Raw genomic sequence first — 17,106 nt, forward strand, 5'->3', positions numbered from 1 at the left:
TCATTTTATTGGTCTTTTCTTGTATTGTGGCTATTTTTTATTTAATCCTTAGTTCAAACGCATCATTTGTCATCAGTAGAGAGCTCATATGATGGTTTCACCTCCAATTCTGCGTCTACGTCTGCGTCGAAATTTTTCATAGCTCTAGAACGCTCCTTGTTTTCGAAGTCGTCGCCATTTTTGTAGCGTTGAAATGACACTTATTTGGCTTGAATTCTAACATATTTTTTCACACCGCTAATCCACCGAAGGCCAATTCTGATGTGACCTGTTTTACTGACTGTTTATACACCTGATAATGAATCTAGCTTTGCAGAATGAAAGATTTTGAAATTTTCAAGAGGTTGCTGAGAAATTCTCCAGGAAATATCCTCAAAAAAAATTCTCTAATTCCTAAATTTCTATATGATGTCTGTTAATCCCGAAAATTGTCTTTCCAAATATTCTTTTTTCCGTTTTTCGATTTTTTCTTTGAAGCAAACTCGAAAATATTATCTAAATTTGATTTATGAAGTAAAATTAAAAGAAAATATAACAGGACTAGTGACGCAATCTCCGAAACGTTCCTCTTTATTCCATAACTTGTTAGTATTTGTTCCAGAAGTTTTTTGTAGTTTAAATCTTGGTTGAAATATTTAATTATTTTATTTCATTATAAATCTTGGTTGCAAAATGTAGCTCGGTCTTAGAGAAAAACTGGGACAAATTTGTTTTGGTTCTAGATTAAGTCCAGTTCTTGCATCTTGTGACATGTGGCATTACAAAATTAGCAGATTACTATAATTCCTCTTACAGATGCATCCAATTAAAGAAGCTCTGCAGAATGAAGGATATCGACTCAATGGGAAACATTTTTTTTTTGAGAAAATCGAGAAAAAATGCCTTGAAAATATTTTCCATAGAATATGCTCTTATTTTTGGATGTCCAATTTTGGGCCCAAAACAATTTATGGCACTTGAGTTTAGGTGCAAGTATTGCCTCTCCATACGATTGTTCTTCTTTCGCTATTTGAGTTTTTATATGAAAACACTCTTGGAAATATTACTTGAAATGATTCGTAATTTATGAAGTGTGGCAAATAACAAATATTTCACAATTTATGGCACTTGAGTTTAGGTGCAAGTATTGCCTCTCCATACGATTGTTCTTCTTTTGCTATTTGAGTTTTTATATGAAAACACTCATGGAAATATTACTTAAAATGATTCGTAATTTATGAAGCGTGGCAAATAACAAATATTTCAGGCCAAAAACACTGTCTTTTATGTTTTTTCTCTCTCTCTATTAGATGCTTTTCACAAGCCGATGAAAAAAATGTCCCTTGATTTTATTTCTAAAATAATTCATTCATCATTTAAATTTTCTCAAGATTGCCCCACTTTTCACTCGATGGTGTTATTTTTATATCCCAAAAGAGCACTGCATTGATGGTAACAACTGATAGGATCGTGATTTCTTAGTCTTCACTCTTCAGCTTAAAATGAAGGAAATTTCACCCTCTATAAATCAACCCTATAATGCTCATTTCATATGCTAATAGCATAAACTTTTTTCGCTGCCAAAATTTATGTCACATCAATCAGCTCAGCCCGCGAAACGCTTGAGCTTCGGTAATGTGTAATCCTTGAAAACGTAACACAGTTCCTTCGTAGGACTGTTCCAATTTCATGCCAACAATCGGGGAGCTGGAAATTGTATTCCTTATTTATGCTCGCGGGGTGTTCAACAGCAGCGTGGATTGTGAAGGTTTTTTTTCTCTCTCTCGTATTTACAATGAGTAACCGTGATTGGCGATTGTAAAAATGTTTGATGATTGGAGTGAACTTTTCCAATTGAGGAAGGAATGTCGTCATGGTTGAAAGTCACGGCTTTTTTATGGGTGTTGCCCATAACTTAATTTGTCCGAGATATTTGTAAAGTCATACAAAATTCATCCAAACGCCAGATGTTTACACCCTGCGCCTTAGTCGGTGTATTATGCCTATATAGAGATGAACAATTACGGCGTGATTATGTATTATGTGTCGAGAGCGCTTCACGCTTATCGCTATCAACCGTTAACACCCACTAGCTGACGGTAAATCACATTCTCGCCTCTCACCGGGCGGCGAAGACGCGCACGATGCGAAGAAGACGCGCCTAGGAGAAGCTCACTAGGGCTAGCTGCCAGATCTAGGTGGTGCACCGTGTGCACCCACCGTGGGCCAATCAGTCGAGCGATGATGAGCCGCTGCCTGTCGATTTCTCGGTCCAGATCGGACGGATCACAATTAGAAGGTGCCCGATATACGTACGTACGAGCGAACGAACAAACGTTTGGCCACTCGCGAGCGCAGCGCACGAGTCTCGCGTCTCGTAGTCGTGTCGCTAGTATTGCTTCGGATCAACCGAGTTTTGCAGTTCTCCTCCGGCAGCCGGCCGTACGGTACGCGGGCGGTCGGTCACCACACCACAACGGTTTCGCGCATCGCATCGATGAGAACGAGCGGTTCCGTCGTTCCGTGGCGTGTTGTTTTTTTTTTTTACGCGCGTGCATTGAGGTCCGGTCACGGCTCGTTAACTCAACGGTGCACACGGTAAATCACGACTACTTCCGCTCTGTCCCGCGTCCTAAACGACGTCACTCGAAGCTACAACGAAAACCGAAGGGAAAAAAAGCCGCAACGAGGAATTTTATAATTGCCGCGATTTAATTACAACTTCTAAACAGTGCTTGTCGAGCGATTGTTACTCACTCCAATGAAAGAGGAAAGGGCAAACTAACCCCGATCGATTGGTGGTGAATCAATCGAAGGGGTATTCAGTGCGTGAGCCGAACAATGCAGCTGGGTCAGTCTGGTTTGGGTTCAAGAATTAATGTCTTCCTCGCCGCACTCAGACACCGGATTGTGCATGCGGATGTGCTCTCCACTCGCCTTGAGATCCTGCAGCGACAAACGCTAGGACAAAGGAATGAAACCTGGACCGGAAGCGTTTTCTTCTCGTTCTGAAACGGAACTAATTGCATTGTAATTGGTACGTCTGCAGAGCTTCCACACAGTGTGACTGGACCAAGTGTCGGAAGCTTGGCACACAAAAAAAAGGAACAAAGATCCCAAGAAACAAGTGATTCGGGGCACTGAAAACGGACGAAAAAAAATCCCACGGATGTAGAAACACCTTTCCTGAACTCCTTCTTGTCGTGTAGATTGTGATTGTGTGTTTGCTAGTCGGAAACAAACGAGAAATGACAAAGAAGAACCCATCGTGTATATGATGAAATCCCAGAAGAAGTCTTCTGGTTGCAGCAGAAACGCATGTGAATAAACAAATGAGAACCGAGAAGTGCTTGGGTGATGCTGTAAACAAAGGAGGCCTGCCAGAAGCGCGGCGAGAAAAGCGAAAAAAAACAACAGACGAGAAAATTGGAGCAATGTTTAAAAGATCATTAGTTTTGTGTGAGCATATGAACACTGGTAGTTTCCCAACCGTTGTCCCCCCGTTTCCACGCACGCACAGAAGTACACAGAACCGTGATGATATATTGCTGCCGAGTGCTCCGAACTTGGGGTTTACACAAAGTGCGCTTCGCGGTTTCATCGAATGTGTTAATTAAGATCGGATGATATGCAATCGCGCCTTTTGTGGTCGGTCCCATGCACACGCCCTGCTGCTGCCGATTTCGGATGAATAAAATAAGTCAACACTCGTTGGCGTTTTTTTTTTTTTGTGGCATCAGTGGAGGATGCGTTCCGCGTCGAAGCGTACGCTCCAATAATTTCGGCCAGGGATAACGTGAACGAAGTTCGTTGTAGTTGGGAATCTGGAAGCTATCCAACATCTCTTGGGTGCCTTGGAATAATAACATCGGATCGGTAAACGTTGCCAAGTGGGGTCATGTAGCATGAGTTGATCAATATTTCGCATGTCAGATTAGTTTATTATTTCATGGAAAATTCAAATATTCACCAGAATCATCAAACATCTTCAGAAAAGTTTTTGAATCATTCAAATCGCTCATTTGACGTGGATTTACTCTCATGCATCACCCTATACTGTGACACGTTTCCCAGTGCCTACTCTGTGCAAAATATTTGTCACTATCTTATCTTCTGCTCAGTTGGTTTATCAATTGGTGACCACGGATGCGAAAATAAAATATCGATATCTACCAAAATACAGCGAAACATGGTTTATTGGTGGAAGAATTTGTTGTCTATTTTTGATGTTAAAACAGCTTTTTGTCGTTATGACAAGAGTTGATGTATAAATTCAAGCACGTGAACTTCAATCCGATAATCATACTTAAACATTTTTTATTCGTTTCTCTACGGTCTTACGTAGTTTATCGAACCTAACAGCACAGACCGAAGCCCCTTATCGCCTTTCGATAACAGCCACATGCAAACATATTGCACAAAAATATATCTCGGTGCGATTTTTCGGTTTCCAAATCAGTCCCGCAGAATCTGTTGTTTGTGTCACGTTTCGGAACACACTTTACTCTACCAGTTTAACAAAAACTCACGTCTCGCACCTGTGACCCTCTGAAAACGGTTCAGGATTACCCAGCGAAGAAAAATAGAACTCTTACAATTTCAGCTAGTTGTCGGAGTGATCGGAAAAGGTTTCTCACAGTTCCACAACAATGAACTCTCCCCGAATGTTCCTTCTTCCGTAGGGAACCCAGTAGGCATCGACTGACTTCTAGAACCCACCATTCCGATCGCGCACGCAGTGCAGTGCGGAAAGTAGACCGCCCGCATAAGGGAACGGCGCTTAGTGTTGACAACATTCAAATTAAAGTGTATTCATTCTTCGTCGGAAGTGGAAGTGGCGCGTACCGCACGCAGTGACTGTTTTTTTATTATTCAAAACCGCGTCCAAAGTAACACAATGTTGTTTGACAATCTATCGACAACAACAAGTAGTAACAGCATCATTAGCAGCAACCCATTATTCTGCGTCCTCTCGCTGTCCACAACGGTGGTAGCGAAACGAAAGTGTAAATCGCGAACAAAACCATCACCGTCAGCCAAATATGTACAATAGCAACAATAACCAGCCCGAACGGACCACCGTTAGTCTGACGGACGAGGCCACCGATGATGGCTCCTCCGGTGGTGACAACAATCAACCGGAATTTCAGTGCGATTGTGTCTGCTCATGCTGCTGTCAGTGCTATCCGGCCGAAAATGGAAACCCGAAGGAGGTCACCACTGTTGCTGCTGTCGTTACTGATATTACTGCTGCTGTTGCTGCTGCCGCTGCAAGCCAGAATTCCTTTCCGGGAAACAACGATAACAACAATGAGGTGATGTACAATATTCGTCGCGCCAGCTCGCAGGATCCGCTGGTGCGGCGTCGGCGGCGAAAACGGCGCGGCAAATCGGGAAATGTCGAACAACTGTTGCTGGCCAGTAGCAGCAGCGCCGAAGCCAGCACGGCAGCACAGTCCAGTCTAGTCAACGGTTTACAGAACCGTCGCAACTCGGCCTATTGCGTGTGCAAACTTGAGATTAAATTCGTATGGTAATTAATCACGTTTAATATATTCGAGTGTTGTTGTGACACGTTTATTACTTTTGACAGGCTGCTCAAAATCACGGGTTTACGAAGAACAGTGTCTAATTTTAGTGTCTTAATGTCGTAATATAAGTCAGTTTAAAGGTTTTCCACCCTCGGCTTTCGGTTCGGCCGCGTACGCCGCGCAGTTGGTTGCTCTATTAAATTAGAGAGCACTCGTAAGGTCAATGCATCGTAATTTTATGAGTGTACCACGCATAGTTTAGAACGTGAGCGCACGTTGAGTGTTTTTTGATAGAGCCCTCTTCGCAGTCAAACTACTGCTCGCAGGGACAGGTTCTTGATGACAAACCACTAGACCGGAACGATGTCACTTACCTTCTTCGGGTTCCCGGTTTTCTACACCAATTTGTTCCACCATAGGCGCCCGACTACAATGGCCTTGATATGTGGAGTATGTACTGATTTTTTGGATGTGATTCAGTCACGAATGACACACCGAAGGCGAACTGTAAGAAATGAAATTGCTTCCGCTATTAGTTTGTATGCGATGCATCCGCGAACCCACCGTCAGTGTGAGTACAGCTTTAATTGATCATTTTCTACCGCTGTGGACCGAATGAAAAATCGCACTTTCGAAAATACCTTTGAGTAGGAGAATACCAGTGAGTGTTTGTACTTCAGAGGATTCATTGGTTTCACATGATTTATGTTCTAAGAATTTAGAGTTTTATTACTGTACTATGACATAACACTGCTAATTGCCTACTATTTAGAATTGCGCTGCGTTCAGTGTTGAACGTTCTCTAATTGCTGGAAAGTGCGACTGAACAGCTATTTGACGTCAAAACACACGTGGTTTTGACGTTGGTTACTTGGAAAGTAGCATTTCATGTGCAACTGTGACTTTCATTTACCACCTGCACGATAAATGCAAAAAATCTCTGCTGATATTCGCCTTATTTCAGTAGTATATTAGTATCAAAACCAAACTTCCAAAAATGTGAGCGGGGTATTTTTCAATTTGTAATTTTTATACTACTCCTGAGCTATTCCACTTGGACTAGGAAATAGCCCCAAAGTTTGACAAGGGACATCAAGTTTTGGGAGTATCTCCTGCACCGAGCATTATTATTCATAAACAAGCTTTTGATTTTATTATTGATAAACAAAAGTTGGTTTACAGTTTGTTTGGTCGGTATAATGTTCCAAAAAAATTAAAAAAAAAAAAACATTTTTCTCAAAGCTCGATTTTTTTCAAGAAGAAATTTTTTACTCTCAGCTTAAATCCTACGAACCAGGATTTCCAATATGTTGCGGACCAGTGCAGCAAGTCATTTTTCTGATCCATGATCCATTGTCTTGTTAGAACAGGAACTTTTTCTAAAGTTTTTGCGCAAAAAAGGTAGCAGGGAGCCTTCTAGAACCTGAATGTAGTCCCTGTTATTTATTTTGCAAGATGCAAAAGCAATTCTGAGCTTTCCGGTTGCGCAAAACCCTAAACAAATCATACAGGAACCTCTACCAAAGTTCATAGTAGAAAAATACTGCTGCTCCTTCCCCAAATCACGTGAATATTCATTAAATCCAGCAAGACCACCTGGGTGAAACTTCTTTTCATCGCTGCAATTAATCCAGATGAATCAAAGCACTACTAAATACTTTTTCCACTGAAGAATTTTTGAAACCGCTTCTAGTGAAAATTAAGTTATAATAAATGAACTTGTTCTCAATACTTACCAAGTTCCATTATCGGTTCGTGTTGATTTCTGAATCTTCTTTCGATGTGAAAAGGTCCGATGTAAAATAAGAGACCTTCATCTATTTAACCCGTTTTATGTAAGGACTTTTGACCAAGACTTGACGAAAAACGTCCAAATTCAATCTTCCCAATTCAATTTGTCCATTCTCTCGTTCTGTCAGCACTTTTCATTCCAGCTTTTTGTGAATTCAGTCTCAAAAAATCAAAAAGACGAAAAAGCCAACTGGTCTTATATAAACTGGTCACTGAAAATTACGTGGAGCGCCTGCACACATAAACATGTAATAATCATGCTGTAAATAGCTGTCACAAATACCAACACTTTGAAATATGAATCGAAAACAGAGATGTTCTTTCTAACGCGGGACTAGTAAAATAGCACCTGGTCTTATAGAAACTGGAAGGAGTGTATAAGAAAAGGTTAATATTTTTTTTTGTGGTTGAAATAAAACTCTTTACAAAAAGTTTTCCATAATGATACCCTGTGACGTCAGTTTTACAATAGAACAGAACAATAAACAAAGAAAGAATTATCTGCAAATCTGATTAAAATGTAGCCAGAATGAGAGAGAAACATGCTATAACAAAAACTCAAATTTCTGTTAAAAAGAAATTGTACATGTAAAAAAAGGTTTAACTGATTGATCCAATTGATCTAATTTTCGTTAAATGAGCATATAACCAAATTAAACATATTTGAGCTAAATGGAACGACAATTTTCAATACATTCTCAAACATCAAACGCGCAGCTCAGTTCTCACTGTTTTTTTAACGTAGGACTACGTCTTACCGCACTATATCGGGGTACATTCTGCGGAAACTAAAACTAAATATTTTGAACGATAATGTTTGTGTGACCAGACGATGGAGTTGTACTATTAATTGAATTGATGAAATGATTTTGCGATACTTCGGTTATCATTATTACTTCAAAGTTTAGCAGTGAAAATTGTTGAGAAGTTTCTTCCACGAACAATGAACCAATCACGTGCGAACACGCCTGGCAGAGAATTCATCAGTAGGCACCAACTGGCTAATGTGATATTCTCTACATCAGTGGCAAAAAATTGACAATCTTTCCGTCCCAATAGGTCAACTGATGTTTGCTTCCATGCAAGGTTGCATATTCAATTTTGGGGTGTCATTTCAATTTAATTGACCGCGTGCCGTTAACTCGTTTCGCAATATTGATATACTTGCAGTCATCAAGTAATGCCACAAGTTTGTCGAAAAAAGCAATGCTCTAACTCTTATAACTGAAGTGGGAGAACCCATATTCAGTGAGATTTTCAGCCAATATTCGCGGTAAATATTTTAATATTCACCGCGAATATTGGCTGAATATTGCATTGAATATGGGCCCTCACGCTTCAGGTACATATATGAGTTAGAACATTGCACTATTCGACAAACTTGTAGTACTACCTAGTGGCTACAAGTTTGTCATACATCGTTTCTCCAAATCGTACTTGTGGAACGAGCTATTGGCACGCGGTCAAAAAGCACCCTAACATTAAATCTGCAACATTGCTTCCATGAGTCTAGACATGGTTGATGTCTCGAAGATAAAGCTTTTTTGAAAAGTTCGTAACAACTTCCTTCGTCAGTCAGCTTAATAATCTGCTATTGGAATGCTTAGTAAAACTGAAGTCTTGAAGGAAAATATTGAACATGTATGTATGAGTAGAGCGTTGGTCAAATTCCATTTGTGTGCAGCCAAGTGAAAACAACATTGCTGCTGCCGAGGCACAGTGGGACGACTCCATGCATAGTAGAGGCAAAGTAAAAAATGTCTGCAACTCAGGAAAATACATGGTTTTGTGTATTTTTGGCGCGAGGGTTTTTTCGCACTTTTGTATAAATATGAACTAGATTTCACGTCGGGTTTAAAATTAAAAAAAAAATATTTATCATAACTGAATGATTTCCGTTCAAAACCTATGGAAACAATGTTTACTTATTAGAATAACAAAATATTCATTCAAACTGATATTAGAAATATTCTTTTTTTAATACCAGATTGAAAATATGTTTCATGTTGAAAAACTGAAGGGTTGTACGAAAATCCATGGCTGCAAGGTTGACGTAGGACTACATAAGTTGTTCATTACATCACTTGCATTGCTTTCAATAACAATAAATCTTATCCTACACTAATAAATTAACTTAAGATTGGAAACGGCATGTAAGGTCGGTTTTAAACCGCCCTTTTAAAATTCAAAATGTTAATTTACGGTTCCTGGAAAATGGCCAAAGATGGCCATAGGCCGCAAAAACAACCCCGGATGCCGTTCTGAATCTTTTCAGGGCCACATTGTTCCCAGAGAGCTATTTTGTTAGTTTTGGATAAAAGTTATTAACATTGATAAGAGAAAGTCTATCGTAATCAGAGCATCTATCATTCGTAGAATACATCACTTCCGAATGCAACAATGAAAGTGTTGTAATGAACCGCTCTATGTAGCTTAACGTCAACCTCACGGTCGTGGCTTTTCACACAACCCTTTTGTTTTTTTGCCAAAAAAAGTACTACTACCACCACTGCCGCTATTTGTACCCGCTGTAGCTTCCCAAAAATATTAACTGTTATTCGATATAATATCGGATACGACGCTGATCGCATATCTGTGTTATGTGGAAGGTTGTTTTCCTGCTGAAAGTTTGACGGTTGACAGGCTTTTAAAGCAAGCATACCACTACCGCACAGAGGCAATTTTTTACTAGAGGAAGGAGTGCCGCTAAGCCCCCCGAAATTTTCAAATTTAAAGGAAAATAACAGTTACGTAACTGTTTCAACTAACCCCCCTCCCTTCCCTCCCATATATAACAATAAGTAACACAAACTCAACCCTCCCCCCCCCCCCTTTCGAGCGTTAAGTAATTTGTGTACGACGCCTTAGTTACGACCGTCCTAGTGGCCATCTACTTGTAAAATGATTGATTTGAGCAGAAGCAGGTTCTTATATAGCCCAAGTAGTGCATACTCGGTTAACTGGATACAATTGTACAGTGTTTGCCTTATTGAGGTTTGACAATTTTCAAGGCTTGGTTATGTGTTTTAGTGTCGTATAGAAGCAAATACCAGAAGATACAAAACTCAGTTAGGCAACATTTTATTACGCTGCTGTTTGGTGCTACCTATTACTGAAGGAAAAGAAAATTCAGTTCGTGCTGAGACATGGGGATGAAGTCGAATTTACAACCGTTCCACTATTTCAAATAAAGTGTAATAAATGAGCGAGGAAATATTTATTTAAGTATTTTGTTTGTTCTCAAAAGACTAATTTGCTATTTTATAGACAAGCTAAGCTAATCTTAGCTGGAATAATTTGTTGAATTTCGATTTGTTGAATTTCGAATATGATGCTGATCGCATCTCAGGGTTATTTCCAGCAGCGGAAATAAAGCATTCGTCTGATGACACAGTGGAAAACTGTTTTAACGTGAAAATTTTACGGTTTGAGTGTTGCCAAAATACGGCAGTTTTTCATTGTAAAAAATGTCGGCCGATGTATCTATTACTAATGCTGCCGTTATCGCTCAAAAGCAGTTTTTCAACAAGGAAAGTACCACTGCGCATAGCGTTGCCACTACCGCTGCTGTTATTCACTGCCGCTACTGCTTCTACCCACTCCTATCTAGTTAAAATGATCCTAAACGTTATCTACTAGTAAAATGATTGGTTTGAGTAGGGTCGGGCTCTTATGTAGCCCAAAGAATGCATGCCCGGTTCAATAGGTAAATATTTTGGTCGACCGTGCTAAGGAAAACAAGCATTAAGCGACCAATCAGAGGTCGAAATCTGCGTGTCAACAAGGCTTGGCAATTTACAATTTCTAACAATCGAATTACTTCCTTTTGTGTGGATGCATAGATGATTCTCCGATCGATTGCAGCCAGCTCAAAGGAAATTCATTGGAAACTAACCGACTTATTCGGAGAGCTTCGTAGCTGCAAGGTTACAGAGTCCGCTTCGACAAGCAAATAGTCATAGGTTCGAATCTTAGTAGAACCAAGCCATTCGTTGGCAAATATGGGTTTATTCTCAGGCTCTTCCACACAAAATCTTCTTTCCAGACTTAATAACCACTGGTCTAAAGCTTCGATTATATCATAGGCAGAGTTTGGAAAAAGTAACCGAACTGTGTGAAGGCGAATAATAAGAGCATTCATAGTACAATATTTCCAGCTATTTCATTCTATTCTATCCCTCATACAGCATGCTCTGATAAAAACTTTTCACCGTGCCGATAGCGGTGTGAATCTCTCGTTAGTTCAAATGTCAACTACTTTGCGCTTGCTTGACTGAAGTCTCTGTTCAAAATTCTATCAATTCGCTGGATTGATAGTGATTTTCCAATTCCTGGTGCTGAAATAACTATTAGCCATTGGTTTCTTGTAAAATGGTTTTATAGTAACATTATTTTAACAATCATGCTTCATCCTGTAGAGCACCCAATGCTTGCTGTAGCCTGACGAAACTAAATAGGCGCTATAAGTTTGATAGCATTCATTACTTTCTTGAACGAATGAATGCCGAAGCATGACAAAAAGTAACACCAGCCGAATCAGTAGAACGTTAAATTTGGGGTAAGGGTAACTAGATTCAATTCAGTATCACTGCAGAGGTTGAGTGTGAGTGTACAGTTAGCTTCATTTCAGGTGTATTCCAAGCATTGAATGTGAGATTTCGGAGCTCTGATCATAGGCACTCTAGCACGTCATACGCTGTTAGAGTTATAACTTGAAGGAGGACATGATAGAGCCGATAAGGAAGGAAGTAGGTTACTAAGTCAGAATAAGAAGACAAAAAGCACAAACAACACGGAGCAGGTTACTTCTCAATAAGTAACACTGCAAAAGGGTAAAAATAAAACAAAAATGTGCGAATAGCAAAAACGTCCAGACAATGCCACAAAAGATCAAAAAGCTATACTGGTCGCAGTGGGGTCCATTCAAAAAACGACTTATTAGTATTTTAAATTGGACATATTTTTCCTGTTTTTAGATTTTTATTTTACACCCCTATGTAGCCGAGCTTCCTGAGAGACGTAGTTCTACGTCAAAATTCGTTTTTTTTTTCTTTCATGTTTTCTTCTACCTAAATGATAACAATTCCAAAATTATTAGAATATTTATTTTAAACCTATCAATATGGAGGCTTAGATACTTTTTTGAGGTAAGGTTAGTATAATAAAACAGGCCTAAGAATGGACTTTATCAAACCAATATAAGACCACATCGTTTATCTTGGTGGAATCAAGGCTTTTGTGGAACAGAACTTATGCTCTTTTTGCTGCGTTGGGTGGAGTTCTTAGTGCTCATTTCATGTGCCTTCGAACGAAATATGAAATAATCGAACGGCGAGAAAGCTGGGGAACATGACGGGTGAAGTGGGACTTACCATTCGAGCCTTCCTATTTAAGTTTTAACAACATTTACAGTATAAGGCCGAGCGTTGTCATGCAGTAGAATCACTTTTTCATTCCGCTGCTCCTATGGTGGCCATTTTTCGTGCACCGCTCGGCTGCTTCGCATCAATTGCAAAAGATACCATTCCCCAGTAATGGTTTCGTTCGGCTTCAATATCTCATCATAAACAACGCCGACCAGGCCCCACCAAATACACAGCATTATCTTCGTAGCGTGTATATTCGGCCGAACCGACGACGTAAAAGCATGACCGGACAATTCTCATGACCTTTTTTCTTTGGGTTGCTGTAATCAATCCAATTTTCATCACTCGTCACGATGCGATGAAGAAAACCCTTCCTTTTTCGCCGCTAAAGCAGTTGTTCACATGAAAAAAAAAACGATACTTAACGTTTCTTGACTTCAAATAGGGAGCCCGAGATACTTGTTTTTGAATTCTCAAACACTGCAATCGCTTAAAAATGCACAGTGGAGAATCGCTGATCATCAGCCAAAAAATCTTTTCACGTCAGCTGTTCTATAATATTTTTCGTTTCTTACTATAATATTCAAGTGCCTAAATCCAAAATTTGGACGCAATATCATGAAATCTGATTTCATTTATGACTTTTCAAAGCTTGGCATACTGACGTTTTTTTTCGAAATATTTTTTTTTTAAAAAGTACATTAGTTTAAAGTGCCCTGCAGCTTCAGTGATAGCATGGAATTTTTTAGTGACGAAGGTAAATGTTTTCGAAATACTGTGCAACACAAATCTGAATTTATTTTGATATTCTGAAATTTGGTCAGTAGGCTTGACACTAAAAAATATTGGAAAGGGTTTTTTTTTGCAGAAAAGTAGCTTAAACGTTTTGTTGCCGCAGTTTACCACGGTTGTGACTGCATCCAAAACGTAGGTGAAAACGCAGAACTGCGCAAATTGTCGCTTGACTGAGAAATGCGACAGCAGATTTTTTTTTATATTAGGAGGTAATTTTATCAAAACCATGAAAATTAAAGGATAAAATATAAATTTGGGCAAAAATCACAAAATTTATCATTCAAAAGTTATAAAAATACGTGTAAAAATGAAGAAAACCGTTAAAAAGTATTTATGGAATCTAAATTATGTCAAACCAAGAAAACGTTGAATACAAAAAAAAACTAGTAAGGCTTCAGGGTTTATGTTTTGTTGCAAGACGGAGGAATGGAGAAAGTAGCTGGTATGATACGCAAGATAAGTGAAATTTTTCTATGGATAACAACTGTGCGCGGATTCATCGTTTTAATTTTACATTATACCGCTCCCTACGGCTTCTTATATTTACGATTCAAATAGTATTTTTGCTTCGTTTCCTTAAAATCACTTATTAATGAGGCGAACCAGCCGCAGGCTGAAAACCTCAAAAATACAGACAAAATAAATAAAATCACTTATGCAAATATGTAAATAGAGGCTCACATATCTTATGTGTGCCTGGCTCCTGAGGGAGTTAAATGTATGATCGCATCATTTTTCAAAGTGAATCCAGATTCAACGAGCCCTCTCCTACTAACAAAAACCTCCTTCCCGTGACCTTTATGGAGATGCAAAGGTTAACACGGTCTTCAAATAGCAAGTGTCACACTAATATCCCTTCCCTTTTCCCACCTGATTGCAAGGACGCGGCCGGCGTTGGGTTCTACGTCGAAAGTGTCAAGAAATCGTTAAAAATTGAATCACCTGCTTTATGGACGACCCCTAATAAAAAATGGATTCGTGTTCAGCACCCCAAAATTATGTAAATACCTACCACGTTTTTGTCGCATTTATCGACCCTTTTTTTTCTTGGCCAGCCTTTGTATGAAGTCGGTTAAGCGGGTTACTTTCAAAACCAAAGCAAGCTGTACTTGCGTTTGGCATGGATCCTCATCGATTACAATTCAGTGTCTTCGAAGGTTTTTGGCCTTCCTTCTCGCGGACGGCCGTCAACATCGAAAATATTGTCTTTGAAGCGACGAAACCAATGTTGTTTTACTCAGAGTAGCATTTCCATAAACCTTTTTTTAACTCTCGATGATTCTCTATGTTTCTTTTAAATATTTTTTTTTATGAAGAATAAATATAATAACACGAGCTTAAGAGTGTTTAAACATTGACGAGTTTTTCGATGGAACCATTATTTTAATTTAATTTTGAACTTTCATTTTTCGTTAACCAAAGGCACAATTATAGAAATCTTCGGCACTTTGTGTCTAACTGTTGACACGTATGGTTGTGTATGGTTTTCGTAGCAACCTGAGAATCCTATGTTATCGAGCTAAACAGAGTCAAAAGTCAGAGAGAGAGTTGGAATTTTAAATTTTACCTCATAGCCAAAATATTCTTTTTTGTACAATCCGGTAAAATTAATTTCTCCTCCGAAGCTCTCTCTCACTCCTCTTTATGCCAGTATTTTTTTGTTTTGCTCATGCATATTCACTTCTGTTCAAAATGGCGTCGAAGCAAGGAGCTTTGTGCAAGCGCATTGTACAGTCCTAACAGAGTCGCACAATAATTTTAGCAAAAAGTTCGCGGTAACCTATTTTAAAAGCGAAAGTCTTCCGGTTTCGACTGTGTATAACTTCATGCTAACCCTAACAACAATTCTCCAGGAAGGTAGTGGAAGATCGACCAAAGCAATGGATGAAAGAGAACTTCTTTCTTCTTGTCTAAAACATTTTTCAAGTCCGGTGGTTTTGTTTATCAATCAAGATGTGTTCTAAAACGAATGAAGAAAATTTTGATTCAATTTTTTCTCAAACACCATGCCGATGGATGATGATTGTTTCAGACAGTTAAAGCATCACATTTCGACAAAAACACTAACATTCCTGAACAACCGTTCGACCCCATTTGTGAAACGAATTCGTCATAAGTGTAGACATTGAAAACGAGACTTCGATTTTGAAAGAGGACATGTCGATAATGATTTTAAATAAAATTGTTGACCTAATTGGACATAGCAGCGATTATCATTCAATGTACGATCAGGTCAATAAAAAGTACACAACAAGTCATCAAAGGCCTTGTATAGAATGCAGAATTTGTTTAGCAATCAAAATATACCTATTTGGTGGTGCAATAATCCTGTGAGCTGGTTAAGCGAACGAATAATTTAGACTACCAGAAAAAATAATTGTTTAAAAATTAAATTCCATAATTCAAGGTGAAATTGATTGTGACATTTGAAGGAAGCGTTGAATTAAAAGTTGAAACACAGAGAACAGACATTCATGTTCATATAAAGAAATTTGAAAATCGTGTGTAAAAATTTGAATCCAAATACATTAATAAACTAACGACATCTGTCTTGTGGTGCCCCAGATGCACTGCATAAATATTGCTGTATCGATATTTTATCGATATCTGTGCTTGGTTTTTGTGCGACACGAGCGCCACATAGCGAGTGCATTACCACTTACTGTAAAATGACGGTTGCAAGTTTTTACACATCTTTTGAAAATAAGATGAACGTCTGTTCTCTGTGGTTGAAAGTTTAACCGGCAATTGATGTCTCCAAAAGATTAATTTTGAATTTCGAACGAGTAAATTAATATTTACCTATGCATTTTTTGACACCATTGATATTTATAAAATTTAAAACATATTTTTGTTTACCCCTTCAAGACATATACTAAGCTTGCCGAAGGCAAATGACTAACCTCTTGCACCTAAAACCAAACCATAAATCACGTTCCTAGTCACGGTAAAAACCGATACGAGTTTTCCGAAGGGGCACCGTTTCTTTTTGTTTTCAGGAAGACTTAATTTAGAAGCACGCCATGTTTTACACCACCAAAACAGGGGCGATGTCACTTTGAATTCGCGCATTTGCTTCAGCAGCACCGCGGTCCCATTTGTTGCTTGTCATGTACACATCGTCTGGCGCGGTACAAACATTCTTTTCGTCGCGCTTAGTGCCCTCTTTCGGATGTTAATCCAAACCGTGTAGTAGTCGCCCTTGAACCAGCGAAGCATCGAAGTGTTAATTCTTTCACTAATAACCATTTTCTTTTTCTGTCTCTTTGTTTTGACACAAACAGGTATGAGCTGTCGCAGGATCTGTTGGACAAGCAGATCGAGCTGTTGGAGCGAAAATACGGCGGCGTCAAGGCACGTAACGCAGCCCTCACGATCCAGCGGGCCTTCCGGCATTACACGATGGTGAAGAAGTTTGCCTCGATTACCGCGATGGCCAAGGCGGAGAAACGCATGAGCCGGCGGGTCCAGCATCAGCAGCAGCAACAGCAACAAGCGGAACTGGAATTACTGGCACAGCAGCAGCAACTGCAGGGCCATCTACCATCGGAAGAGGTTCAACTGTACGAGGATGGTAGCCTCGTGGCCGGCGGTCAGCGTGTTTGTGCCACGTGAGTTTTACTTTATAATTTCCGTATGTAAAA

The 17,106-nt window shown here is 39.3% G+C and overlaps 1 protein-coding gene across 6 annotated transcripts in view; it reads left to right on the top strand.

Moving 5' to 3' along the window:
• LOC129726010 (IQ motif and SEC7 domain-containing protein 1) overlaps positions 1-17,106 on the top strand; it is a 198,190-nt gene that overhangs the window by 176,183 nt on the left and 4,901 nt on the right. For 4 of the 6 annotated variants that reach the window (XM_055682529.1, XM_055682532.1, XM_055682535.1 and 1 more), the window contains one exon: positions 16,747-17,073. In XM_055682529.1, the coding sequence (XP_055538504.1) occupies positions 16,747-17,073 (327 nt within the window). Of the gene's footprint in view, positions 1-2,406; positions 2,578-4,053; positions 5,513-16,746; positions 17,074-17,106 lie in introns of those variants that run through there. The other 2 variants (XM_055682531.1, XM_055682530.1) reach the window with 2 other exon arrangements.

The sequence above is a fragment of the Wyeomyia smithii genome, chromosome 2 (genome assembly GCF_029784165.1).
Source record: "Wyeomyia smithii strain HCP4-BCI-WySm-NY-G18 chromosome 2, ASM2978416v1, whole genome shotgun sequence".
In the NCBI taxonomy this organism is placed as follows: Eukaryota; Metazoa; Arthropoda; class Insecta; order Diptera; family Culicidae; genus Wyeomyia; species Wyeomyia smithii.